The sequence below is a fragment of the Vidua macroura genome, chromosome 5 (assembly GCF_024509145.1).
Source record: "Vidua macroura isolate BioBank_ID:100142 chromosome 5, ASM2450914v1, whole genome shotgun sequence".
In the NCBI taxonomy this organism is placed as follows: Eukaryota; Metazoa; Chordata; class Aves; order Passeriformes; family Viduidae; genus Vidua; species Vidua macroura.
Genome location: NC_071575.1, coordinates 44,425,115 through 44,449,563, shown reverse-complemented (window position 1 = coordinate 44,449,563; position 24,449 = coordinate 44,425,115). Strand labels below are relative to the sequence as shown.

General features: G+C 36.8%; 2 protein-coding genes across 6 annotated transcripts in view; one reads left to right on the top strand and one right to left on the bottom strand.

The window, feature by feature from the left end:
- The window catches only part of IRAK4 (interleukin 1 receptor associated kinase 4), a 22,424-nt gene extending 8,657 nt beyond the window's left edge, over positions 1-13,767 (top strand). For 3 of the 5 annotated variants that reach the window (XM_053977296.1, XM_053977297.1, XM_053977299.1), the window contains 4 exons: positions 566-749; positions 1,548-1,610; positions 2,260-2,418; positions 2,530-4,172. In XM_053977296.1, the coding sequence (XP_053833271.1) occupies positions 566-749; positions 1,548-1,610; positions 2,260-2,418; positions 2,530-2,562 (439 nt within the window). In that variant the 3' untranslated portion in view covers positions 2,563-4,172. Of the gene's footprint in view, positions 1-565; positions 750-1,547; positions 1,611-2,259; positions 2,419-2,529; positions 4,173-4,605; positions 5,500-13,747 lie in introns of those variants that run through there. The other 2 variants (XR_008437071.1, XR_008437070.1) reach the window with 2 other exon arrangements.
- On the bottom strand, positions 6,111-24,449 carry TWF1 (twinfilin actin binding protein 1). The gene is made up of 9 exons (XM_053977300.1): positions 24,377-24,449; positions 21,105-21,182; positions 18,355-18,533; positions 16,695-16,790; positions 15,392-15,496; positions 10,817-10,942; positions 10,466-10,616; positions 9,940-10,061; positions 6,111-8,445 (listed from the first exon to the last, which is right to left on the bottom strand). Exons 1-9 carry the CDS (start codon positions 24,399-24,401, stop codon positions 8,275-8,277), a joined length of 1,053 nt encoding a protein of 350 aa, XP_053833275.1. The 5' UTR covers positions 24,402-24,449; the 3' UTR covers positions 6,111-8,274.

Below are 24,449 nucleotides of genomic sequence, written 5' to 3'. Positions count from 1 at the left end.
ATTTGGCACATCAATTTGTCATGGTTGACATGGTATTAGATAATAGGTATAAAAAAACTGCTTTTATTAGTTCTGAGCAGAGATTTAGACTGTAAGAATTAAACTGTGATCCAGTAGAAGTTGATCAGAGCCAAGTACTCTCTATTGTCCCTCTTAAAGGCAAACCATAAATGTAACATAATTGGTCTTTTAAAAGAAAGTTTTGTATTTCTAAGGTTTGGGGGTAGGGGGAGTGTCTAGTTTTTTTCCTTGTGTTTTGTTGTTTTGCCTTTTTTTTTTTTTTTTTGCCTGCGTGCATACACACACAAGAAAGAACATGGATCTTGCAGTCAGTTCTTAATTTATTTAGAGGAATGAATTTTGAAATTGAGCAATTTCCAACAAAACTAAATTTACCTAACTTGTTTTATGAATAATGTATAAATATCTTAGCTTTCAAGCTAGTCAAAATAGCAGTTTATATTTGGTTATTAAAGAATTATTAGTATTAAAACCTATTTACTGTACTGTTTGGAAAATTCTCTTACCTTTTTTGTTTTTTCCCCAAACCTTCCCTCTCCACCAGTGCGAATATCTTATTAACTGATACATATGTGCCCAAAATTTCTGACTTTGGCCTTGCAAGAGCATCGGTAACATTTACACAGACAATCATGACTGAAAGAATTGTTGGAACAGCAGCCTATATGGCACCTGAAGCTCTGCGAGGAGAGATAACACCTAAATCTGATATCTTCAGTTTTGGAGTAGTAAGTACAATGTGGGAAGCAGTATATTACTTCTTTTGTAAATGCTAAAAGCACACAAAATCAAGAATATCTGAAATGAAATTATTATTCTGGTCTATAATTTTTCTTTTTCCCAATAGATATTTTCTTAAGATAGTGTTTCTAAAGTTTGACTATGTTAAAATCATCTGAATATGTTGATTTGCTATGTGAAAGACCAGAGTAAAATATTCCAAGTTCTAGCGAAATGTGGTTTGAAGTGGTGTGGAACATACTTTTTGCTTGCATGGTATTGCACAAAAATGTAACTCAGGCTGAAAAAGAAAATTTAAGAAAATGGTCCAAAATTATTGTATTTTACTATATGAACACCAAAAATGCAATGTACATGTTGAATTTGCCTTAGAGCTGAGTACAAAAAAGACATGAGCTTAATATTTGAAAGAAAATTTAATTTGTTCTGAATAGATCCAAGACCCTACTCACTATTGACCACTTCCTTCACAGCATTTAGTTTCATGGGAAGGTAGGCCCAACACTATGTCTGAATAGTTTGGAAATCCTTCAATCTTGCTGTGAAGGAACACCATGTAGGCTGAGAATAACTTATGTTGAAATTTGTAAGCAACCCTGCTAATAACAGTTAATGAAAATAAAGGTAGGTACAAAACCCATTAATTGTATAGGAAATCTTTGGACAAACACAGATCCTGAGAGTGTGTGTTGACAAGCTGGAGGTCGTGCTCCTTTTTGCAAATCATATATATGCTAAGGGTTATTCTGTGCTTTATTTTCTCTTCTGATTTTTTTCCCTTCTAGGTCCTACTAGAAATAATAACAGGTCTTCCTCCAGTAGATGAAAACCGGGAGCCACAGTTGCTGGTATGTTCTTCATGTTTTCTCCTTCCCTCTCAGTGCTCCAGGATCACTTTATATGAAATCATAGTAAGTTAACAGGTTCTGAGACAATCAATTGTTGGTCAGCAATTTCAGACTGACCCATAGAGGAAGGCATAAGATCTGCCTGTACTCATTACCTCTTATTTATTCATTTATGCTTCCTCAAACAGTACACGTGATTACAGATAACCCACTTCAAGTGTGTTGGAACTGAGGACTTTTGGACTAAATCAGTCACATTTAAAATTTGATTTCTGACTAGAAGTTTCCAGCGGATACCGCAGCCACTGAGACTGGAGACAGAAGTTTAGTTTACAGACAGACATTCATTTACAGGAAGAGGCTTTATAAAACTGATTAAAAAATTATACCAGCTTCAGCTTGCATATTTGTAGGTTATTAGGCTTCTTCTCTTACAAAAGAAACAATACTAGAAAATTGAGCCTTGAAGTGGGAGACAGCTAAATCTGTATGATACATCTTGAAGAAATTTGCTTTATGATGTTGTGGTAATTAAAATGATATAGAATAAAAATAAATAATTAATAAAAATGTATCATTTATTTGTACTCTCACATGCTGTTCAGATGCTTACAACGTTATCTGCTTATTGGTTCAAATTCTCTTGTAGTTAAACATAAAAGATGAAATTGAGGATGAGGAAGCAACTATTGAGGATTATGTTGATGAAAAGATGAGTGACTGGGATGTACCTTCAATTCATAAAATGTATTCAATTGCTGATCGGTGTCTGAATGACAAAAAAAACAGAAGACCAGACATTAAAATGGTAGGTAGTCTTTCAGGCAAAAGGCTTATTTTGGGTGAGAGTGTGTTTGTGTGTGTTCCCTGCATAAGGTTACAGTATCAGTTAATTATATTTCTGTCTCTTCTCGTCCAGGTCCAACAGCAGCTCCAAGAGATAAAAACTTGATAATGAGTTTCTTCTGATACAACAGTGTTTCTGTAATGGAGATACCAGTACCAAACGTTTAATCAGTATTTAGTGCAACATTATCAGTGATTCTGCTTTCCAGAACTTTCTGGACACATGTAAGGTGAGCTGTTGGCCTGTCAGCAGCTCTTTCACATTTCCTTGGTCACTGAGCCCTTAACATGGGGAAACTCTTTCTTGTATTAACAAATTGCAGTGCTGGTACATCATCTTCTCCTACAGCTTTTTAAATGCATTTCCATATTATATTCTATTTGATTCCTTTTATTTCTAGATATCTAGTATGTCTGCTGCATACTAGATGTCACATGACTGTAACTGGGCAGAATGTTTTTTCTGCAAATTGCTTTCTTGATCAGGTGTACTAGACCTTCGTCTATTGAAGACAAAACCATTTAATAGCTATAATGGTACCTAATGTTGTCTTTTTGAGAAATGACAATAGTATTACCCAGTTTAAACAAGCTTCTACTTAATATTTTAGCTTCAGAGTTCATATTAGAGTAAATGGTCTGGTACTCTTAGTGAATGTGATTATTATCAAAAAGTCTTCTTGGTGTTAGTCTTAGTCAAATAAAGGCTGCAAGACATTTTCTAGGTTGTTTTTTCATTTCAAGGATTCCCAAGCAAAATAGTTATCTTGCTGTGCAGAAGCATTTACATTTGCAAATGCTTTCTTACAGTGAACTCTATGATGACAAACCATTTAATTTTTATTCACAGGAAGACTCTTAGCTACTTTGACTATTTTAGAAGGATTGAGTATTTTTAGTAGTTTAGGAGAGGATTCCATACGGATTATAAATACAGATGGTTGCTTTTCCTAAAGGGATCAGAATAATGATATAAAGATCAATTCTGCATTTTACTTAGTCAAATAATTAAGCTATTTTTAATATATATATGTATGTATATTAACTAAATACAAAAACACACTTCTGAAAGTATAAATAGAAAGGTTTTTAAAAGAGAAACGTTGACAGATCAAAGCAGACTAAAAATGGAATGAAAGTGACTAGTAAGATTCCGGATACTTTGGACTAAGTATGAACATATGAACTAAGTAAATGAAATATATTTTCATATAAACTCATTTTGCACCTTGTGAACTTTCTTTATAGCTCAGGGATAAGAATATAGTCTGGCCTACAGTTAAATTTGAAAGCTTGAAATTCTGTGATTATGTGTGACTTCATTCAGGAATATATATCTCATTGTAGTAAGCATGTGATTTCTAATGTAATGATATCATTAGATTTCTGGCTATTTATTCATTTTGTATTGCCTTTTCAAACTGCTAGCTTAATTTAGAAAAAAAGATCTACCTAATGGCTTCTAGATTTTTTGAGTATAAATTGTAAAAAACTGTTAACATAAAAAATACCCCTCTGCATTATTACTTCTTTTTACTGTTAAAACTTTAAGCCTTGAAAATACTCATCATTTTATGTTGCTTGCATTTTTGTTAATAACATTATGGTAATTTCACTGCATGGAATAAAGCTGTACAGCTCTGAACCTGGAGAAAAAAGCTGCTATTAAGCTAAATTAGAATAAAATCTGCTAAAGCCATTCTTCAGTTTTAAGCATCTCCAGCTATTATGTGAAGGTTTCATGTTAGATCACGTCTACTTTTTACTACTCCCTGGAGCTAGAATACAGCTATAGTGTTGGCCAGAAGTCTGTTTGCTGTAGCAACTCCCTGGTCAGGTCTGTTCACCTCTGGTAGGGTAGAACATTTTTGTTCATACACCAACTGTGATATTCTGCAGTGTGAGCAGTATCTCAGCCACAAGCATGGGAGTTCCTGCTTTGTCATACTAGACCATTACTATTTGCAGTGCTGCTCTCAGCAGTGAGGTTTTGGCAGTAGTTTTCCCTTCCTCACTGAAAATGAAGCATGTTAGCTACTACTTCATACAATTTAGAAAAAAGTTTTGAACTTCTTTAGTGGATATGAGGGGTTAACTAGGTAAAACTACCTAACTTATGTGGCAACTATTTTGTTTTTTTAATATGCAGGGGGCAAGGAGAAGGAGCTTTGCTTTTCCACCCCAGATTTTTTTTGAGGTCTCCAAACAGTAAAGTCAACATCTCTAAACACTAAGAGGATAAGAGTTGCTGGCTTTAGTTTTATTTTGTTCCCTCCAAAAACATTAAATTATCCTAGAATACATACTTCTTTGTGCTAGTTACTATAATAAGGCCTTCTAGGACACAGATCAGTAACTTAAGTCATTCAGGATACTTGTAATGGGATGATCTGGTTTCATAGAACTGGAAATCCAGTAGTATAGTATAGTATAGTAGTTCATGCTGAGCAAGTAAGAACAGATAGAACTGTTCAATCACCAGTCAACTACTTCAGCATTTTAAAAGGAGAGAAGAAATTTTTGAAGGGGCATATTACTGAAAGCACAAAAACCTCAAGAGAAGAACACCCTTGGATTCTGCTATGGAGCCCTTGGTGCTGCTCCCATAAAGCGATGAGAAAGTAGCTGTTTCTAACATAGTGATTTTTCTCTAATAGCAAAAGCCAGGAGCTCTGTTTCTGCTCACTTCCCTTCTTAACACCCCACAGTCACTTTCTAGTCCCATTGGAACTGTCTGTTACACATTCTGATCTTAGAATATAGATCTTCATTAAAGAGACTATGAAATTATTCAGACAACACCAAGCTAAAGCATCAATCTTTATTTATAAAGTAAATTACAAAATAGATAAGGTAAACTTAGTTAATTTTAGCATCTGAAGGTGGCTTTCATTGAATACATAAACACACTGATAACAAAATTTTTTATTTACAATGTCAATCTAAGAAACAGCAATTTTTATCTTGATTAGTTTAACCATTGATAGGAGTCTTTTAAAAGATTGAGATCTCCCTAACTTGCAACATAAACATTTATTAAATAATTACCTGTCCTGTTAATTAACTGTTTAATAGCTTGTGAGATAACTGCAAGCAGCTGCGTTGCTTTTGGGCTTTATGAAGGCCAACAACAATTTGAATGGACACTTTCAATTATTTAATGACCAGAGACAGTTAATGGAGCAACTTTGATTAATGCCCACATTTTGCCCTGGTTCTGAACATTCGTGAAGAATTGGAAGCAACTATGTAGATGTAAATGTGATAGATTGTACAAAAAGAACAGATACTTCTTATTGCTGTTTGGAGAATAGCTACAAGAGGCCTGGAGAAGCAGCCAGCAGTGCAAGACTTCATACAATTCTCTTTTTGGGAAAAGTGAGGGGGAGACGTGCTCAGGGCATGACTGACTCCTATCTGGGCTGGGTGTGTACATCACATAGAATATTTTCAGGTAGGGAAATTTACAATGTCTGGTTTGGGCTGAACTCTGAAGCAGCTCTTGCATAATCACTTAACCAGCCCTCATCATCCTGCAGATTAAGTTTTCTGTCTCCTATCCTCATGTACCTAGGGCAGGATTGCAGAAAGAAACAAAAATCAAAAGCAGAAAAAAAAAAAAAAAAAAAAAAAAAAAAAAAAAAAAAAAAACAAACCAACCAGAAAAAAACAACAAAAAAAAACCCCAAAAAACCAAGCAAACATCCAACAAAACCCCCACAACATGCACACAACCACATCAGGTCAAACTGTTCATTATTTAAAACATTTAATCTTAAAAAGCTGAACTTCTTTACTGGCTCAAGAAAGTGTAGAGGTATATGCACTCTTGCTGTGGCTGGCACAAGGGCAGGAATACTAAATTCAAACAACCCTCTAGCAGTAATTTTTAAATGCTACACTCTTTAAAACCAAACCAAAACAAAAATTCTAATGTGAATTAGGTGTGTTACAAATATTTCAGTTAATCTAAAAATATATTTAATTACAGTGTACAGTGAACTGCACACAAAATAACCATATTTAAAAAACAACGACACTTGCCCAGGCAAGAGGCAGGAAAAGAACACAAAAGCAAGCAGGAGAGATTAGCTGAGGATCAAGAGCTATTGAATTGGACTGATGTAGTGTGTAAAATTAAATGAAAAAAAAGCTGAAGTGTAAAATTTCTGCTACATATAAAAAACCCACAGTAATACCAACTATTGCAACCATCACATTATATAGTGCAATCTCGGATGTCAATAGTAAGCTAGTATAGCCAAACAAAATAATAGATAAAACATTCTTTTGTTAGGAACTACTACTATCAAAACATGATTCCCCACAAAACTAGGTTAAAATCCATCTTCCACCAGGTAAACACACGATTCAGCTCTATAATGAGTATATCCAGCAGCTAGGATAATATCCAATAAACCAAAGCTGGCAACTCCCCATGTAGCTTGAAAAAAATGCCAAACCAACAAAACTCAAAAACCACAAAGGTCACAAAGACACTAAAAAGCAGCTCCTCACTGGGAGTATAATATATTCATGAGTATTTGCTTCATCACACAGTTTTAAATATTTGAGGTCATCCAATACTTTATTTCCACATCTAATTCCCCCTTAATGCACTTACTGAAATAATCTACTTTTCCTCTTCCTGTTAAACACATTACTTACAGTTCAATCAAGTTTAGACTATTCTGGCTGATTTAAGTATTTTGAAGAAGGGAAGAAGGGAGGAAAAAAATCATCGAAATCCTAACTAGGGGCTTGCTGCCAGCAGTTATTCAAGACCTAGTTGGACTTAAATTACAGATGTCAGTTACATTTGAAGTTCAGACATTTAGAAAAAGTAATTTTCAGAATACCTTGAAAGTAAAAATTGCAGTTGATAGTGCAAACACAGTAGAACCTCAAAAATAACTCACTGTTATGAAGCAAGACTGCTTCAATTTTTACTGAACTTACATTTTTAGATCCAACTGCACCAATAATTAATTACTTTTTAGATACTTTAGACATATTGCTCTAAAAGCAGCTCCATAATCTATTGAGTATACTAACTCTTTGACTTTTAATCTCCTTTTACTTGGTCATTCAGTACCTAATATGTAACCCTTATGAGTGATACAGAAGTCTGGAAAAGCTATTTCTTTAAAAGATAATTCATTAAATTAGATATAAATTTCAGATGACCAAGATATTGCCTCAGCAAATGTCCACCTATTCCTGAATGCTTATATTAATTGAACTATAACTGATTTTAGTTTATCTTTTCCATCGCAAGGAAAAAAAACCAAAACAAATCAACAACAAAATCCAGCAATGCATCTTGTCAAAATCCAAAGACAACTGTCTATTATACTACTGTCCATAAGTGCTACAAAGAAAAATAAAGTTTTAATTGGGACAATGCTATGTAGTCCTTCATCTCTTCTCACATGGAAAGTCTTAGAAGTTTAATAGGCTACACATAAGAATACAGCTGTGACTTACTCACAGACTACATGGGCTTCATAGTCTTATGTCTGCAAAGTTTATGATCAGATGTACAGCTATTAAATAATGGATTCTAAATTAAAATAAAGGGGTATTAGCTTAGTTTTTCTCTTCTAGCTTCAAAATAATTATCTCTTCTATATGTCATAAAACATGGTCAACAAATATAATCATGTAACAATATAAAAAGTTTTGAGGTCAGAAAAGAGAAGAGTAAAAAGAGCTTTTTTTTATCCCTAGCATCTATGAATGGAATGATTTCAGTTCATTACCAAAAGCCAGAATTCCATTTCTTACTCTAATACTTGAACAAATACAAACACAGTTTCTAATCACTAGGTGTTTCAGTCTCTGCTGGCCCTCTGATCAGTCTTCGTATTCCCCTCTTCCCTGCAGGACCTTTTGGTTTAGCAAAACTCTGTTTGTAAGCATGTTGTTTTGGATGTACTTCTTCATAAAGGAAGTCAGCAGTTAACTCATCACCATTATCTATTTCAATCTGGCAGAAAAAGACATCATACTCAAAGTCAAAAACATTTAGAAACTTTGCTGAAACTCAATAATATATTAAAACCATATGTGCAATAATGTTCACAGTCAAGCATGAAAAGTTCTCCAAACTGTGCCTAATGCCCTGAGAAATCTTGGATAGTTTTTTCTGAGACTCCCCTATACTCTTACCACTATTAAGTGTGACTTAATTATTTTCCTGAAATGTAAGCACAACTAAACTGTATATATGCTAAGGACTTCTCTTTGTCCCAAGCTTTGGCACAGAGTACCTGTTAACCCTAACTAGGAGAACACATTCCATGTGAAACTCATTTTTAAGTACTCATTTACTCATTTTAAGTACTTACACATTGTAAGAATCAAAATTGTTCACTATAACATGTTTTAAACACTACTGTATAAGCAATGTGCATGCATATTGTTATCTCTTGAGAAAGAGGGGGAGGAGTATAAAGCTTATATTATTAGCTGGCTACTGCCACTCAGCAAGTACTCAAGTGTTTAGCAAGGAAAAGCATCTAGATATATGAAACCAAATAGAAAGAAAATAGTATTCTCAAGCCAAATTCCACTGTTTTAAATTGCAAGAATTTAGAATTCAGAGAAATGCTATGGCATTGCTCTGCTGAGCATTCAGCACTTCATGCCCTGCCAACCATAACCCTGGACAGACTTGCAAGCTCCAGTTCTGCTGTTACAAGTACATGCTTCAGAAATTTCTGTCTGCAGGAATTTTCAGGAGTCACATGGTGCTTTAATTTTGTTGTACAAAGGCAATTTCAGAAAAATAATTACATACAAATATACATAGCAAAAATTTAGTTAATTAGTGTCATCTCACTAAAAATGGTTAGTATTAATACTGCTGTTTTTAAGGTAAACATAATCTCTACAGAAACTAAGTTTCTGCAAAAGTGTTAAAAAAGTAACCATAGGTCACAAGTGGATCACTTCTGTGCTCTCTGCTTGGAAGGTGAGAAGCAACTTTTTTCATTGCAGTAAAATCTATACAGTGTGAAAAGATCAGCTTACTTGCAAGTACTTGTTTGCCCCATCAAGGTCTCCTAAGATAGCAGTTCTAATTTTCAGAACTGCAGCTTGAAATTATTTTGAAAATCCCTACATAATTTAGGCTTAAAGGAATTTAGTGGTTAACAACAGCAGTATGTTAGAAAATTAAGACACAGTTTTGAGTAAGAAATCATGTTAATGCTATAAAGTCCTCCAAAGTACACTCAAATATTTCTTTGATGCACAAGGATATATATTTTCAAGATAAAAGTGTAGAAATTATGAAACAGAGTAAAACTTCAAGACTTAACTTTGTATCTCTAGCTCCATCAACAATTATTTCCTGTTCAGGACAAACTAAGTTACACTTGTCATTGTTTAGAGAACGTGGTGACAGAGACAGTTACAGTTTTCCATTAAGAAGGAAAGACAGATATGGAGAAAATACCCCTACACCCCCTGCACTTACCTTTCTAATTATCTGCATCCACAACTGTGTTTCTACAATTTCCAACAGTGGACTTTTGCAACTAGAGTAGAGCATTCGTTCTCGTATACTACAAGTATACCCTGGCATAGAGTAGATGAAAACTGCAGGAAAAGAAAACAACACCACAAATACACTCTATCAAAAGCAGTATCATAAAATCATTTATAGCAGAGAGGCAATGGAAAGCAACTGAAAATCTGAAAGCAAAAACTGTAGTGCTGTTCTGGAGCTTTTTTTGCTTCAGCAAGTGTTTCATTTTAAACAGAGGATAAGAAAATGGCCAGTATCTGTATGTTTTCACATTTATGGGTGCTCATAATCAAAAGGGATAGCCCACTACTTTACAAACAGAAGAGCTCTCCTTTACAAGTTCAGTGTCACAAACCAAATGACTCTGAAATTTATGATCATGCTGACACATCTTTGACTCAAAATTCCTCAGGAATTTGAAACAAGCCAGTGAAGTTTCATATGAAAAAAAAAAAATAGAAAAATTTTCTCATACTTATGGATTCCAAATAGTCTCCTTCATGTGTGTGCTTATACAGGAAAAAATGGTAACGCGCAGCATCCTTTGGAACTCTTTTTGGCAAGTCCTTAAGTTCAGTATCAAGCGTGTTGGCCAAAATAATAGTTTCATTTTTCATATCAATTTGCTGTAAAAAAAAGCAAACATGAATATAGTTAATACACAAAAAAACAAACCAAAGAACATGACAGGATAGAAAAAAAGTCTGGATTAATCTAATTCAAAATGGTAATTTATTAGCATATTACATCAACACATATTGTTTAATATGTGGGTGATCTATTTTATACTCATTATTAAAATACAGTTAAAATATTTTATACTTGCCAGTTGTACATAATTGAGTTTCTTATTTTTCAGTTTCTCCAGAGCCTGAATAGCATCTTTAGCAATGGGGAATGCTACTCCTTGCAGTGTTTGATGCTTGGTATCTACACCAACATCTGCCTGTACCTGGAACACAAGTCAGCTGAGTTGTTAAAAGAAACCTTTGCAGCCATTTATTTAGTTTCAGTGACTGACAATACTAACTATTCATTCCATATGGTTATACTTAGAGTTAGCAGTAGCTATTCCAAGAATAAACCACCCCAAGAAATATTCCCCATATACAAAAGATTTGTATTTTTTGATTTACAGGTCATGTTTGTTTGCTAGCCTGCAGAGTTTCTTATCTCTGAAACAGTTCTGCTTAGCAGAGCAACAAAATCATCAGAGGGAAAACTGGTTCAAGTGTCAGTGAAGAAGTTCTAAGTTAAAATTTGCTATAGAGACACAATAATCCAGAAAAAAAAAAAACCCTTGATTTTCATATGCTGTGTTATACTTTTGAACTGAAAATATTCCTCATAAACTTTGTTATAGCTTAAAAATTTTTAGATCAAAACAAAGACATGATTTCTAGGGGGTCAGAATTTTTGAAGGAAGAGAGAAATTATGAGACAAACTGATCTTCTAGAAGGAAAAGTAAAGCTTCTACTCTCCCTCCTGCTTCAACATACTTCTCCAAATAGCCTATACCAAAACCAAAGCAAACAAAACAAACAAACAAAATCCTAATTCTTTATTTCTAGAAGGTCTACCGCAAAGTAAAAAAAAAAAATCCAGGACAAGCTAGACAATTATTCATAATCCAGTTATATTAGTGTCAAATTACTGGAGACAACAGTTATTTTAATGCTGATGTTCAAGAATTTATGTTTATCTTACTATTAATTCAGTTTCTCTTAAAATGAGCTCTGGCCTCCAGTCTTCTTCAGTTTTAGTTTATTGTCTAAGTACTGTTTTTTAAATATATTTACTTACTTTTAAAGTTTCACATTTAACATTTAACATTGGTTATGAAGCTGAAAAAGTCAAAAAAGTGTACCAAGTGGAAAGTGTGGACCTTTCCTACCCTAGATCTATCAACTAGAAGATGTGCAGCTTTATTAAAAAGAGATGGTAATAAAATATGAAACAAACTGATAAAAAATTAAAAACAAACACATGTGGCAACACTTACTTATACTTAACATTTTAAAGAACAGCTTGTCAGCAACAAGGAAAGAGAGAAAGAAAGCAGGTGGAGAGCTTACTTTGCACAATTGATAAATTTATGAACAAGGTTATAGAAAAAATGTTTTGCAAAATATGTAGCTGCATAAAAGCCTGACTGCCAAATGTAAAATAGGCATCACGAAAATAATAAACCATCATAAAATACCATACTCTAGAATCCATATGAAAATACAGGTAGAAAATAAGTACTCCAAACTTAAAAACAGGCTGTGAAGTGTGGAGATAGACACGGGAAGAGAGTAACCCAGTGCAACTCGAGATACAGGAAAATTAACAGAACCATCTAAGTCACTTAAGAATATTTAAATTCACACTGCTAAGATTTAGTTAGTAATGGCTGCTAAGTGCTGGATAAAATGGCAGATGAAATTTCCTGTGAATAAATGTAAATGTATGCCAGAGGAAAAAATCCGTCTTTTTCTACTTGTATGGTGATGGGGTTAAACTGGCTACTACCATTCAGGAGCAAGACCTTGCATATCATTCAGACTAAATCTGAAAATAACCCCAAGGTAAAAAAAAAAAAAAACCAAAACACTCCCCATCCACAAATGAAATGTTACAAATTGTTAGAAAAAGGAGTAGAGAACAGAACACGTTATTACGCACTGTATATATCAGTAACATGCCTGCATCTTGAATACCACATGCAGATCTGGCTTCCCCATCCCTCCATCTCATAAATTATATAGCAGAACTGGAAAAAACTGCAGAGAAAAGCAACAGGATCAGAAGTATGGAGTGCATTGTTTAGGAGGAAGAACTACCCAGATTAGGACTTGTCAGCCTGGAAGAGATAATTGATAAGGAATACAACAGAGGTCCATGGATAGAGAATCATGTTATAGTTGTGGTTGGAAGGGTCCTCTAAAGGTGATCTAGTCCAACTCCCCCGCCCCTCCAGAAAGCAGCAACATCTTCAAATAGATCAGGCAGCTCAGAGCCTGTTTCTAGGGATGGGGAATCTACCACCTCTCTCAGCAAACTCTTCCAGTACTTATCACATTCATCATAAAACAAATTCTTGCTCATATCTAATCTAACATACCCTGTTTTAGTTTAAAACCATTCCCCCTTGTTCTATGGCAATAGGCCCCTGTCCCCTTATTTTTTATAAGCCCCCTTTAAGTACTGAAGGCCACTAAGATTTCCCTGAAGCCTTCTCTGCTTCAGTCTGAACAACCCCAACTCTCTCAGCCTTTTCTCACAGGGAATATATTCCAGCCCTATGATCATTTTTGTGGCCACCTTCTGGACCCACTGTAACAGGTCCATGTCCTTCCTGTACTGAGTACCCCAGAGCTGGATGCAGTGTTCCAGGTGGGATCCAGTGCAGAGCAGAGGGGGAGGATCACCTCTCTTTACGTGCTGGCCACACTGCTTTTGATGCAGCCCAGGATATGGCTGGCATTCTGGGATACAGAGGGCTTTATCTAAGGGGAGGGGGAAACTGAGGATTGACTGAATGACTCTTTTTTGCTTTCGCCATACTATCTGTAGGGGTATCAGAATAAACTAGAGATTCTAGAGAGTAGTCAGTGGTTCTTTACATAGTATTTTGCCAAGCTGTGGAATATCTTGCCACAGGACCCGTGGCCAACAAAATCTTTATGTGGATTTGTGGAAATGACAAGACTAGATGATGGATGAAAAACCTATTAAGAAGAATTATATAGTAAGATGTCATCTTTTGTGCAGGAATTTCCCTACCTGCAAATGTTGAGGCAACAGAAGAGTATTTAAGGTAATTATAGCCTTCTTGCCCTGCTCCTACACCCTTCCTAGATTTCTGCTGTTCTCTCAAGGACTTGACAACAGACTAGATGATCCTTTGATCTGGCCCAGTAAAATGTTTCTTAGGGTAATTATGAAAGAATATACATATGGAAAACTTTTTAAAATCAGAAAGCTTTTCGTTTTCTAAGTCTAATTACAGGCTCTGTAACGGTGGAAACAATGAAGAGAAAAATGACGTACGTTAATGTATTGTGAGATGTTTCAAACAAAGCCAAAATGGCAGCAATATATAATTTATGTGTCCCTGAAAAGCAAAGGTATTGCTGCTGAAATTTCAGAACACATGAAGACTTGGTTTGCATGAATCACCTAAACACATTGTATGTAGTACATACACTAATACCAGAAGTGATCACTGATCCCACAGAAGTTTTACATTCATTACTGGCTTTTTTTTTTAAAGCTGATGAAGTAAAATGCAGTATTTAATGATGGTGAATGTATTTCTACATTTAATTGTTAAAATCAGACATGAAAACTAACAAAAGACACCACTGGGAAAAAAAGTCAATAAACAACAAAGTTGCAGCAAAAGCAGAGTAGAGTGAAAACAAAAGATACACGGCTGTATTTAACACAATGGCTGCCTGGTATCCAGCTGCAAAAATAAATCATACTTCAAACACATGTACTACAGCTCTAACATATAAGTCTAAAGAACAAATAAGTTCAGCACATATTTTAATATACATCTGATATAAACAGTGTTCAAATGAAGGAAAAATGTGATAAGGAGAATCCTCTGAAACTTTTCAGTCACTAGCTAGCTGGCAATCATCAATTTTTTTGGTTAAAGGCATTTGACAGAGATTTTTCTATAAGGTGTTTGTAGCATAAGCAAATCAGTCTCTTAAAGTGATCAGCTATTTGGTTTGGATTTCTGTTTTATTTTTATTGGAATCCTCTTCCCTTCCTCTCAGTCTTAAAGACAAGTGCAGTGGTACCAAAAACTACGTACCTTTCTTCTAAAAATAAGGCTACTGAAATTCTCTTGGCAATCACTCACTATAATAACTGCTATTCTGTGTTTTCTCTACAATTTCTGCCACCATGAGAAATGCATGGGGGAATCACGTGTGGACAATGACTGAGGTTGGAAGACTCTCTACAGGTCACCCTGTCCAACAACACTGTTCAACTAGAGCCAGCCGCCCAGCTGTCTGTCCAAACATCTTCTGAATATCTCCAAGATGGACATCCCATAATCTCCCTGGGCAACCAGTGCCTGATCACCCTTCACAAAGAAGGACATACAGTGATACTAAAAGCTGAAGTTGCAACAATTAAGCTCTGCAGTTGCCAGGCCTCTGATGCGGACACTACGCCTTTCAAACGCCGTGATATCACTCATGCCACTTCAACTCCAGCCACCATCACCCTGCAATTTCAACCCATAGAGAAGTACATTTATATGCTCATCCACTCACACTTTCTGAACCTTTCTATTTTCTGTTCTGCCTTTTTTTACCCTAGAAAGACATTTCCCTACAATATATTTGGAACTCTGCAGCATTTCCCACACATGCTTGAAAACATTTTAATTACCTCCTTAATCTTAATTTGTCGAAGTTCCTCTTCTGCTGCAGTCAAAGGTGCAGGGGAGGATTGTGATATCAAGTATTTTTTATATCCATTCAGTGAAACATCATCCTGAAAGCACAATATCAATATTTACCAGGTTTTTTTTAGAATAGAACTTTTCTTCAAAGATTTTCTATGGAGCATTGCAAAAACTAGTTGCCATCCATACAGTTATGGTGATTTTATTTGAATATTCCAATATTCCATCATGTCTTGTTTCAGTAGCCCAGAGGTATCCAGGTAATACATATGAATTAGCAGGTGGGACCATAATAGGGTTCCACCACAATAACAGTGCTTGTTGCAACCAAACCATCCTTAGGTTTAACAAAATAAAGACGAAGCAATCCACTGGATGCTGATTATCAAGATCCTGAGTGAGATCAGCAACTTGAACACTTTGAAGAAGCTGCGATTTTCAAACAGATGACCATTAAAGGCCAGCAACAATTAAGAAGTTTATAAAGAGACTGAAACCAGCAATTTAGAAATCTATAAGCTGTAACATAATGAGCCTGGGAAAAGTGAGTTATATCAATGTCATCTTCCATGTGCCCCAGGCCCATATTCTGAAATACCAGTAAGACAGATATAATGCTCCTTCCTCACAACTGAGATGGAAGCTCAGACTTGTAGCGCTAGACACAAATTCCACATATTACATAGACTGCTAATGGTTTGGTGCAAGTGGCAATGAGAGACTGCTTGATTGAACAGGCAAGAAAAAATAACAGGACCCCTAACAGTAAACCCTCTTAGCAAGTCAGTTATCTACTCCCCTAGAATACAGCCTTTCCACATATTTGTTAGGATAATGAAGCCTCCATGACAGGTTAATGATAAATATAACAAATTATTTACTTAGTGAGCAACAGAATTATTAGTCTCATGTCCACCACAACAGCCCATTTCTCTTTCATAGCTTTTTTCCCCACTATAATATCCTCTATTCTTCCCCAAACCTCCAACTCTTCCCATTCCATTAGAGGACTCATACTCATTCAGTGAAATTAAGAGATATTCCTATTATTTTTAGGTTATTTAGTTTTCATAAACATTTGAAGCATGGACTTCTAAGCCTGACTGTACCTATTAACTTGTTCAAATGAGCTCAAATACACTTTAACACTGGAATAACACACATAGCTTTTAACTCTTTTTTCCTTAAACCAAAAAGACCATAAGCAACCCACATTCATACCAGTAACATCAGCTACTATATTCAGTATTTAAACTCAGTGTCCTGACTTTGAAAACAAAAACATACCTGTACCGTTCCAAATACTTCATCCTTAATATGGCCACCTCCAAATTCTTTCTTAAGCGTTGCTCGGGTTGCTGCATACAACATTTTTTGACGAACCTAGTGTATAATACAAACAGTAGCTTTTTGGGTTAGTTCTTTTTTAAAATTTTGCTGTACACAGAGAATCCAGCATGTTGGTGTACCAAGTCCATTAACAAACATCTTTCTTGAACAAGTATTTCAAGTGTTGAAACTGCACTATAAACTTGTAGAGCTCTTAGTCATGATACTGACTCATACTATTAAACTCACAAGGTCATGATACTATGTATTGTTATCAAAGTAACTTCAAAATTGAATTGCAGCCTTAGTTGGAGTATGAGCTTTTTTTAAAATGGGAAAAAAAATCAACATAATCGTTAGTAATTTTAAATGGAAAAAAACACAATTGTTTGAATCTTTTGTCACCGTCCATGTATTAATGGATGTAACAGACAGCAAAAAAGCAGACTAGAAGTAACTCATTATTACTTTGGATTTGATAGTGACTCCAGATAGTTATGGTTCAACTACAGAGTGGAAAAATTACATTTGCTCCCTATGAACTTGTCTAACATAGTCACTTACTCCTCTCTCAGCAGTCCCACCTTCCCACTTTATTTCACCATCATGTTATCCTCTCCACAGTACTTCACCTTTTCCACATAATCGTCTCTACACACATCAGCTTTTGGTGTCTTATTATTTCCTAACTGTTAGTGAAAGCAGTAGGAGTACTGGAACAGCTTTGCTTTCTGCCTTCCCTTATCTCACATTCCCAGAACCAGTATCCTAGTTCTGTGGCAGCAGCTCTCTAGCCACAGAGACCAACAGACAACTCTCCCAGGCCTTTCTGGGAAAAGTCTGTAAGATCAGAGAAAAGAATGAGAAACAATTCTTATCTTCACTTGCTGCACCTGTTGTTGTGAACATGTGGAATGTGTTATGGAGATTTGTTTACCAAAGGGTGGTTTCTTAATTAGCCAATGGTGATGGTATTTGGACTGGAGGACTAATCAATTCCACCTGTATCATAACTGTCTATAAAAGCAATGGGTTCCTTAAGAATAAAGAGATTGATCAGCCTTCTGTGAATCATGGAGTCAATGCTACTTATTACCAGGCCAGGGGCCCACTGTCACAACATAGTTCCTCCTAGAAATTCTTAATTCTGACCTCAGTCCTCTCCCATGCTCTCAAACCACTAAGAAGGAGTGTATTCTGTGGCACACCACATATCCACAAGTGCCAGCTTGGCAGCCAGCAAGCCAAACAGAATAAACAGCTTGAGCTCACACTATAATTCTGTCTGCCTATATGAGCACCCATTAAGATTTCTGTCCTATATCCTTCCATAAATTTTCTGAATTACTAACAGTAAGACAGACAAACAGGGCAAAAAAACTGTATTGTGTCCCCCAGTCAGTCTAAAAATACATTGGATCAGCTGTACTCCATCTAGACCTACTGATTTGCTCTTTAATCATCTTAAAGAAACATTTTCCTAGTTTACTTCTGGGAATGTAGGGGGAGGTTGGGGAATGCTTCATTCCTGAAATCCTTTTCCTTCATATCTCAGATTCAGACCAAATGGTACTGTTGAAAAACCATTAACATGAAGCCTCTGATGACTATTACTTACAGGAGAGTGATCAGGTGACCATGCAATGAAGATCCATTCATATCCTTGAGCATTCTGTGAATCTAATCTGTATAATATATAACATGGTTGTTTGTCTTCAAGAAGGGGAAGGACAAAGGAATCATAATCCTTTTCCCATGATCCAACTGGCTGTCTAGAGGATCCCACAACAAGCTGCTCTAAAACCAATAACCAAAGCTACAGGTTAGCAATAATACAGTTAATAGCATCTGTCAAATTAATAATTACAATAAGAAGTTAATTGGACACTTAATCGTTCATAATTATGCCCAGAAGAATGGAAGACAAGAACAGTCAGTGTAAAAGTGGGTTAATTACTACAAAAGCTGTGTATGTTCAAACCCTAACTTACTTTAGCGAATTTCTGATAGTTGAGACGTAACGTGCTGGTTGTCATCAAGTTCTTTGATCTGAAGTGATACTACTGATGTTAGCTTTTTTAGCTAAAGGGAAATAAGGGAAGGGAAATAACTGTGTTCTGACAATTAGTTTATTTTTTAATTTGGAATACCTATGTATAAATAAGGTAAGAGTAAACTTTCAAATTTTAGAATTATAATTACTGATGCTCTTGGTATAACATATTAGTGTTTGTACTCATTTTCAGGAGTCAATAATCCAGTTATACAGTGAAAAGAGTTTGGAATGAATATGCTTGCACTAATCACTAACTTGACTATGTAAGTCGATAAACCTCTTTCTAATATAGCTTCATAGCTATGGTCTCTTTAAATGACTGAAGTTGTTTATTATGTATAATTGGTTTAAGTCTGTACAGAATACTTCATTGGTATCTAATTATGTGAACAGCTGTAGCAACAAGATTTTCCTCTTATTTATACATCACATCTCAGTTTCCAAAGGCAAGTGTTAGCATACCGTCTTACAAAACATTTATCAGCTTCCCAAGAAATACTAGCCCGCACAAGTGGAATAGAAATACCTTGTTTAAATGGCGTCCTGCAACAGTTTGAAGACCATCATAGTAGCTAGTATACAAACCACCTTTTGAGATCTAGGGCTTAACTTATAAAACTTCATACAAAAGTACAACAGCACACAAATGCCTCTACAGCAAAACTTCAAGCAAAGCATTCTACCACAGTAACTCACAGAACACAAACAGCTCAGGGCAAGGGTGTTTGGCCCTTCTTTGAATTAGACACAAAGTACCTGAACTACCTGAAGTTGTACACCTAAACCAAGGGTATTCAGAATGTACTTGCCAATTCTGAACTCTAAGTGGATTTATACCCACTTGGATTTAAGATACAGCCAGAGGACCTTCATGCCCAGCAGCAAATCTCTTGTCTTATTAACTCAGATTAGCAAAACACAATTTGAATATTATCTGTTGGCTATTATCTGTTACTTAAAGCTCCTGAAGACAGATGAGGCAACTGCCGTTCTTCCAGTATACTGGGAGTTTTACAGGTTCCTTTTTGAACTGCAGAAAATACTATCAAAGACTGGATTCTGCTTCTTATAGAGATGAAATGCCTATACCTAGATGTTTATATCTATATATATGTATACACATTAATACATACACACAAAAATTAAAAAATAGGAAAAGTATTAAATTTGTATCTTATTTCTAGGCTTCACTTCATATTATAAAGTAGCATATAACAAAAGCATATTGTTTTGCCTTGCTTAATGGGAAAAAAACCCCAAAACAATGGTCTGTCAGCATTTACTTTGTGCTACTGAGACTATCACAAAGCCCTGCCTGTAATCTTACTATTCCCACTGCCTTAAAGAAAGCTATATTAAAATATTGGAAGACTTCCTAAGAAAAGCAAGCACAAGGAAGGTAACAGTAGGTTATCTACCTACCAATTAAAGTGTATCTGTCTATGTATGTACATGTAACTTTCTCCAGCTAACAGATTTTTTAGTGTATTGTAAATGAAGTCTAAAACAAATGCTTTCAAAGTGTACAACTGACATGCTTGAAAAGATGGACTAAACCAGGACATATCTTATATAACTAACCAACATTACTATTAAAGAAAATAAAAGTAATTATTAATCTACCTTTCAATGTTTGTAGCCTATATCCCTTCCCAAGAAGTTCAAAATCAAACTCGAGTTCTGATCGAAACTATGTAATTTTCTATTTCTACATATATGTTGAGATTTAAGAAACAGTTTTAACTTTGAAAATTTAAATAAAGTCACAGATTTATAAAGATATTTTCTATGTAGCCAGATTACTACTTAAACATCTGCTTTAGCAGGACTTTCTACATGCAGCACTTTTATCTGCCTTTTTAACCAGTATATATCAGTATAAAATTTACAGTTCTACATCAACAAGGTATTTCTATTTCTGATTGGTTGCTGTGTAAGACTAGCTCTCTGTCTATTGAAAGTAACCAGAGTGTCCAAATGCTACACAGGTGTAGAAATTTTCATTTCCTCTACTCTTTAGTAAGAGATAAGAATAAGCTTATTTATACTATCCATACAAAATACACAGCAGTTCTTGGTAAAATATGAAATTACATTTGGGAGAAAAATTCAAATACAAAAATACTGTAGTATTGTAGTAAAAAAGCTTAGGATCACCAAAATTTAAATTTTACCTTCTGTATATGAAAAGCCTTAGTAACATTAAGTTTGGCAGAGTTCTTTTTTTTAAACAATTGTATATGTAAGTCATTAAAACAACTAGGAAAATATCTAAAAGAAACAGAAAAGAAAAAGAATAAAATTTGACTAACCATTGTCAATGACTATTTTTAAAAGCCTGTATTGTCCATTTCTGGCTCCAACAAAGATGTCTTTAACACTTCCACTAGCTGAAAAAGAGAAAATAAAAGTAATCAAATTAACACATTTCACTTCCCTAGGACAAAGAATATTCATGAGGGTAAGAACAACACTGGAAAAATGTACAACTGGCCCTTTGCTACAAAGTTGGACAGCAAAATAAACCCAGGAGTGATGCTGCTGCTATGCTGCACACTGTTCCAACCATCAGCATACCACACAAAGATGAAAGGCAACATTACAAAACAGCCCCTGCTTTCTAGCATACCAAATGATTTTCAACATTGTGAAAATTACAGGTGACATCATCAATCTCATGTTTCAGAGTTAACACAGCAACACAATAAAAATATGACGCATCTCAAATTACAACAGCTTCAAGAAGTCTGCAGGCTTAGTACAAACTTTCAGACAGAAACCTTACGCCTGCCAGGAAAATGTTAGAGCTTGTCTGGCTGAAGTGATGGTCTTTTCCTGAGAGCACTTCTCTGCAGCATACCCGTGAAAGCTGCCACTCATTGCTCATCGTTCACACCTCCTTATCTCCTTCTATGGTTGAGGACATTGTTCAAGCCCCAACCTACTGTAACAAGATAGCTTTATAGTGAATTTACAAAGTAACTAAACTATTCTTACATGTTTGTAAATCACACTGACACTATACCACCAACATGACAGATTCACTTCCGTAAGCACACTGAAGAACTGCTCTTGACTCGCGTGAAGACTATTCTTATCTCAACTTGTCTGCTAAATAATCTGAGTGCAAATCGGTTTAATTATACTGGAGACAGAGAGTTGTAAGGATTTACTGAAAAACATTTATTGCAAGCTGGTCCTTTAAGTAATCCCATTGGATAGAGCATAGCACCAGCAAAACAAACATCAAACCAGGAAACAAATAAAATGGATTATTTATAGTCAGGTTGAGGCCAAATGAACAGATGGTATCCAGCAACATTACTGCCCATACTCAAAACATTTTACATTTATGTTCGTCCAAGTGGTGCCAGGCCCATTCTGAGAGTCCAAAATGGCATGTTAAAAGAACATGTTAAGCAAATTGAACTGCAGTGGGTTTCCAGTTCAACCCCAGTTTCATCCCAGCTGTCTTCTTCCCACTAACCAGTGCAGACCCTCACAGTAATTTGCTGACAGCTTTTCTAATCTCTGTTGGTCTTCACCATTCCATTGAGCAACCAAACATTGTGCCATTTTCTAGACTTTTTGTTGCCCCAGAACATTCTTTGTCCTCTTCTTATCTATGATTCTTTTGTTCCTTATTCTCTCATTTCAACACTACACACCAAAACAAGAACAGAATACAGCAGTCTCTATACTAATTCCAGAACTGTTTCCTGAAAAAATATTTTGAGACACTTGTGAAACCAGCTCACTATCAAGTGATCTATGTTTTTTTTTTTCATCATGAAGGTATTTAAATCCACAAAAGTGATATTATTTTCTGTTTAAACTTTCTGCATAGCAGAGGGCCACAGAATCAAAATCTGGGCTTATTTCACAACTATTTTGCAGGGAATATTATTTTTAAATTATTTAGAAGACTGTAAACCCATTCAATTGTATTTCACCCTAGTTACTGCATTCTGTAACTTCCTACAGTATTTATCTGCACTGGCCTGTTTAAAAAGTCCAGTCCTTTTAGCAACTGCCTGGTACATAGCACTGGGCCCATGACTTCATTTCTGTTTCCAGAAAAAATCAGCCCATGCTGCCAAATCTTGTAATTGTTTATGAGTGACAGTAGCCTGTTTGTGGCTAAAGCCAGCAATGGCACAAGTAGAGCTACTCCTCTTCCAAGTGGCAGAGGCTGATGCTTTGCTGCAAACAGGACTCCTGATGAGTGCCTGCTGAGGCAGGCTCCCAAAGGAAAGCTGCCGAGTTCTCTACAGCTCTCCTCAGAGGACAAACGATTCTCAGACACGAAGCAAAGCTGCAGAAGAGGATTAGCCACTCTTTTGCTTACAATAAGCAACAGAGTATTCTTCTGCTCCTCCCTGCCAGCATTGCCAGGAGAACAAGGGATTACGATTTACTAACAGGTTTCCCCAGACTGGAAAAAAAAAAAAGCCATTCCAGGTGCACCTCTAGCCTGAGAACAGTTGAAGAACTTAAAACAAGAAGCTGCAAAAAAAGATCAAAGATTGGCATGCAAAGGAAGGAAAAGAAGAGAGTGGAAAGGGTGCAAACCACACTCAGCCAATGGACAAAAAAGGGCACAGAAGAGCAGCTAAGGGCTGCCGTGGCTGGGACAAAAGTCACCTTCAACAATAAATACTGGAGAGCAGGCAAAGTACATGGTACTAAGTCACCAAACACGCAGATTGCAGAAATCCAGACAGTAAAACCCGACCCCTCCATAATCCTGCTATATAATCCCTGCTTAGCAATTCTGTGATTCAGGGGAACCCGCTAATACTGCGAAACAATACTCTGTCTCCTTCTAATTGCCCCTCGCACCGTCCAAGGCCTGGAAACACGGGGGGAAAAAAGGTTCCCACATACTTTCCCCCTTTGTGGCCTCCAGTGATGGGCTTTATAGTGGACTCTCCTACGCCAGGGCTCCTGCTCCTCCCCAGGACTCTCGCTCCAAGGGACCCAGCAGCGACCGCCGGCATTTCCCGTGCTGTCCAACCCATCCCAAATTCGGTAGGGCGACCCCGAGCAGGCGACAGCCCCCGGCTCGACGCTGACTCCGCCACCGCAGGAGAAAACCTGCACTGGGGCAGCTACTTGAGCCCAAGCGGGCCGTGCCCGCCATTCATGGGGCTCTGCAGCGAACACTTTCCTCGGGCGGGCTCCCTGCCTCTCCGGGGCGGACAGGCGCGCTTCGCTGGGCCGATAAACCCTGCATGCTTCGCCTGAATGGGAACGGAGCTATGGGTTCGACCCCGAGGAGTCGTGGCCGCCGGGGACGAAACCAGCAGCAGTCACCCGGTCGCTCGCCCCCTCGGCAGCCCGCGGCGCAAAGGACGGGCTCCTCCGGCAGCAAACAAAGAGTGCAGTAGTGGGAAAAATCCCGCCGGGAATGGCCCGCTAATCGCCCGCTGCGCCGCCTGCCCCCGCGCCGCGCCCCGACCCGCGGAGAAAGGCGCTCCGCCCGCCGCCCGCCCGGCTAGCAGGACCACGGCGGAGACGGGACTGGCTGTCATAAGGAGCAGTGGGCACCGCGGAGCGGAGGTGCGGGGAGCCCCGCGGGTACCTTGGATGCCAGTCTGGTGGGACATGTCGCACCGCGCCCGGGCACCGCCGCCGCCTCCCCGCCCGCCCGGCAC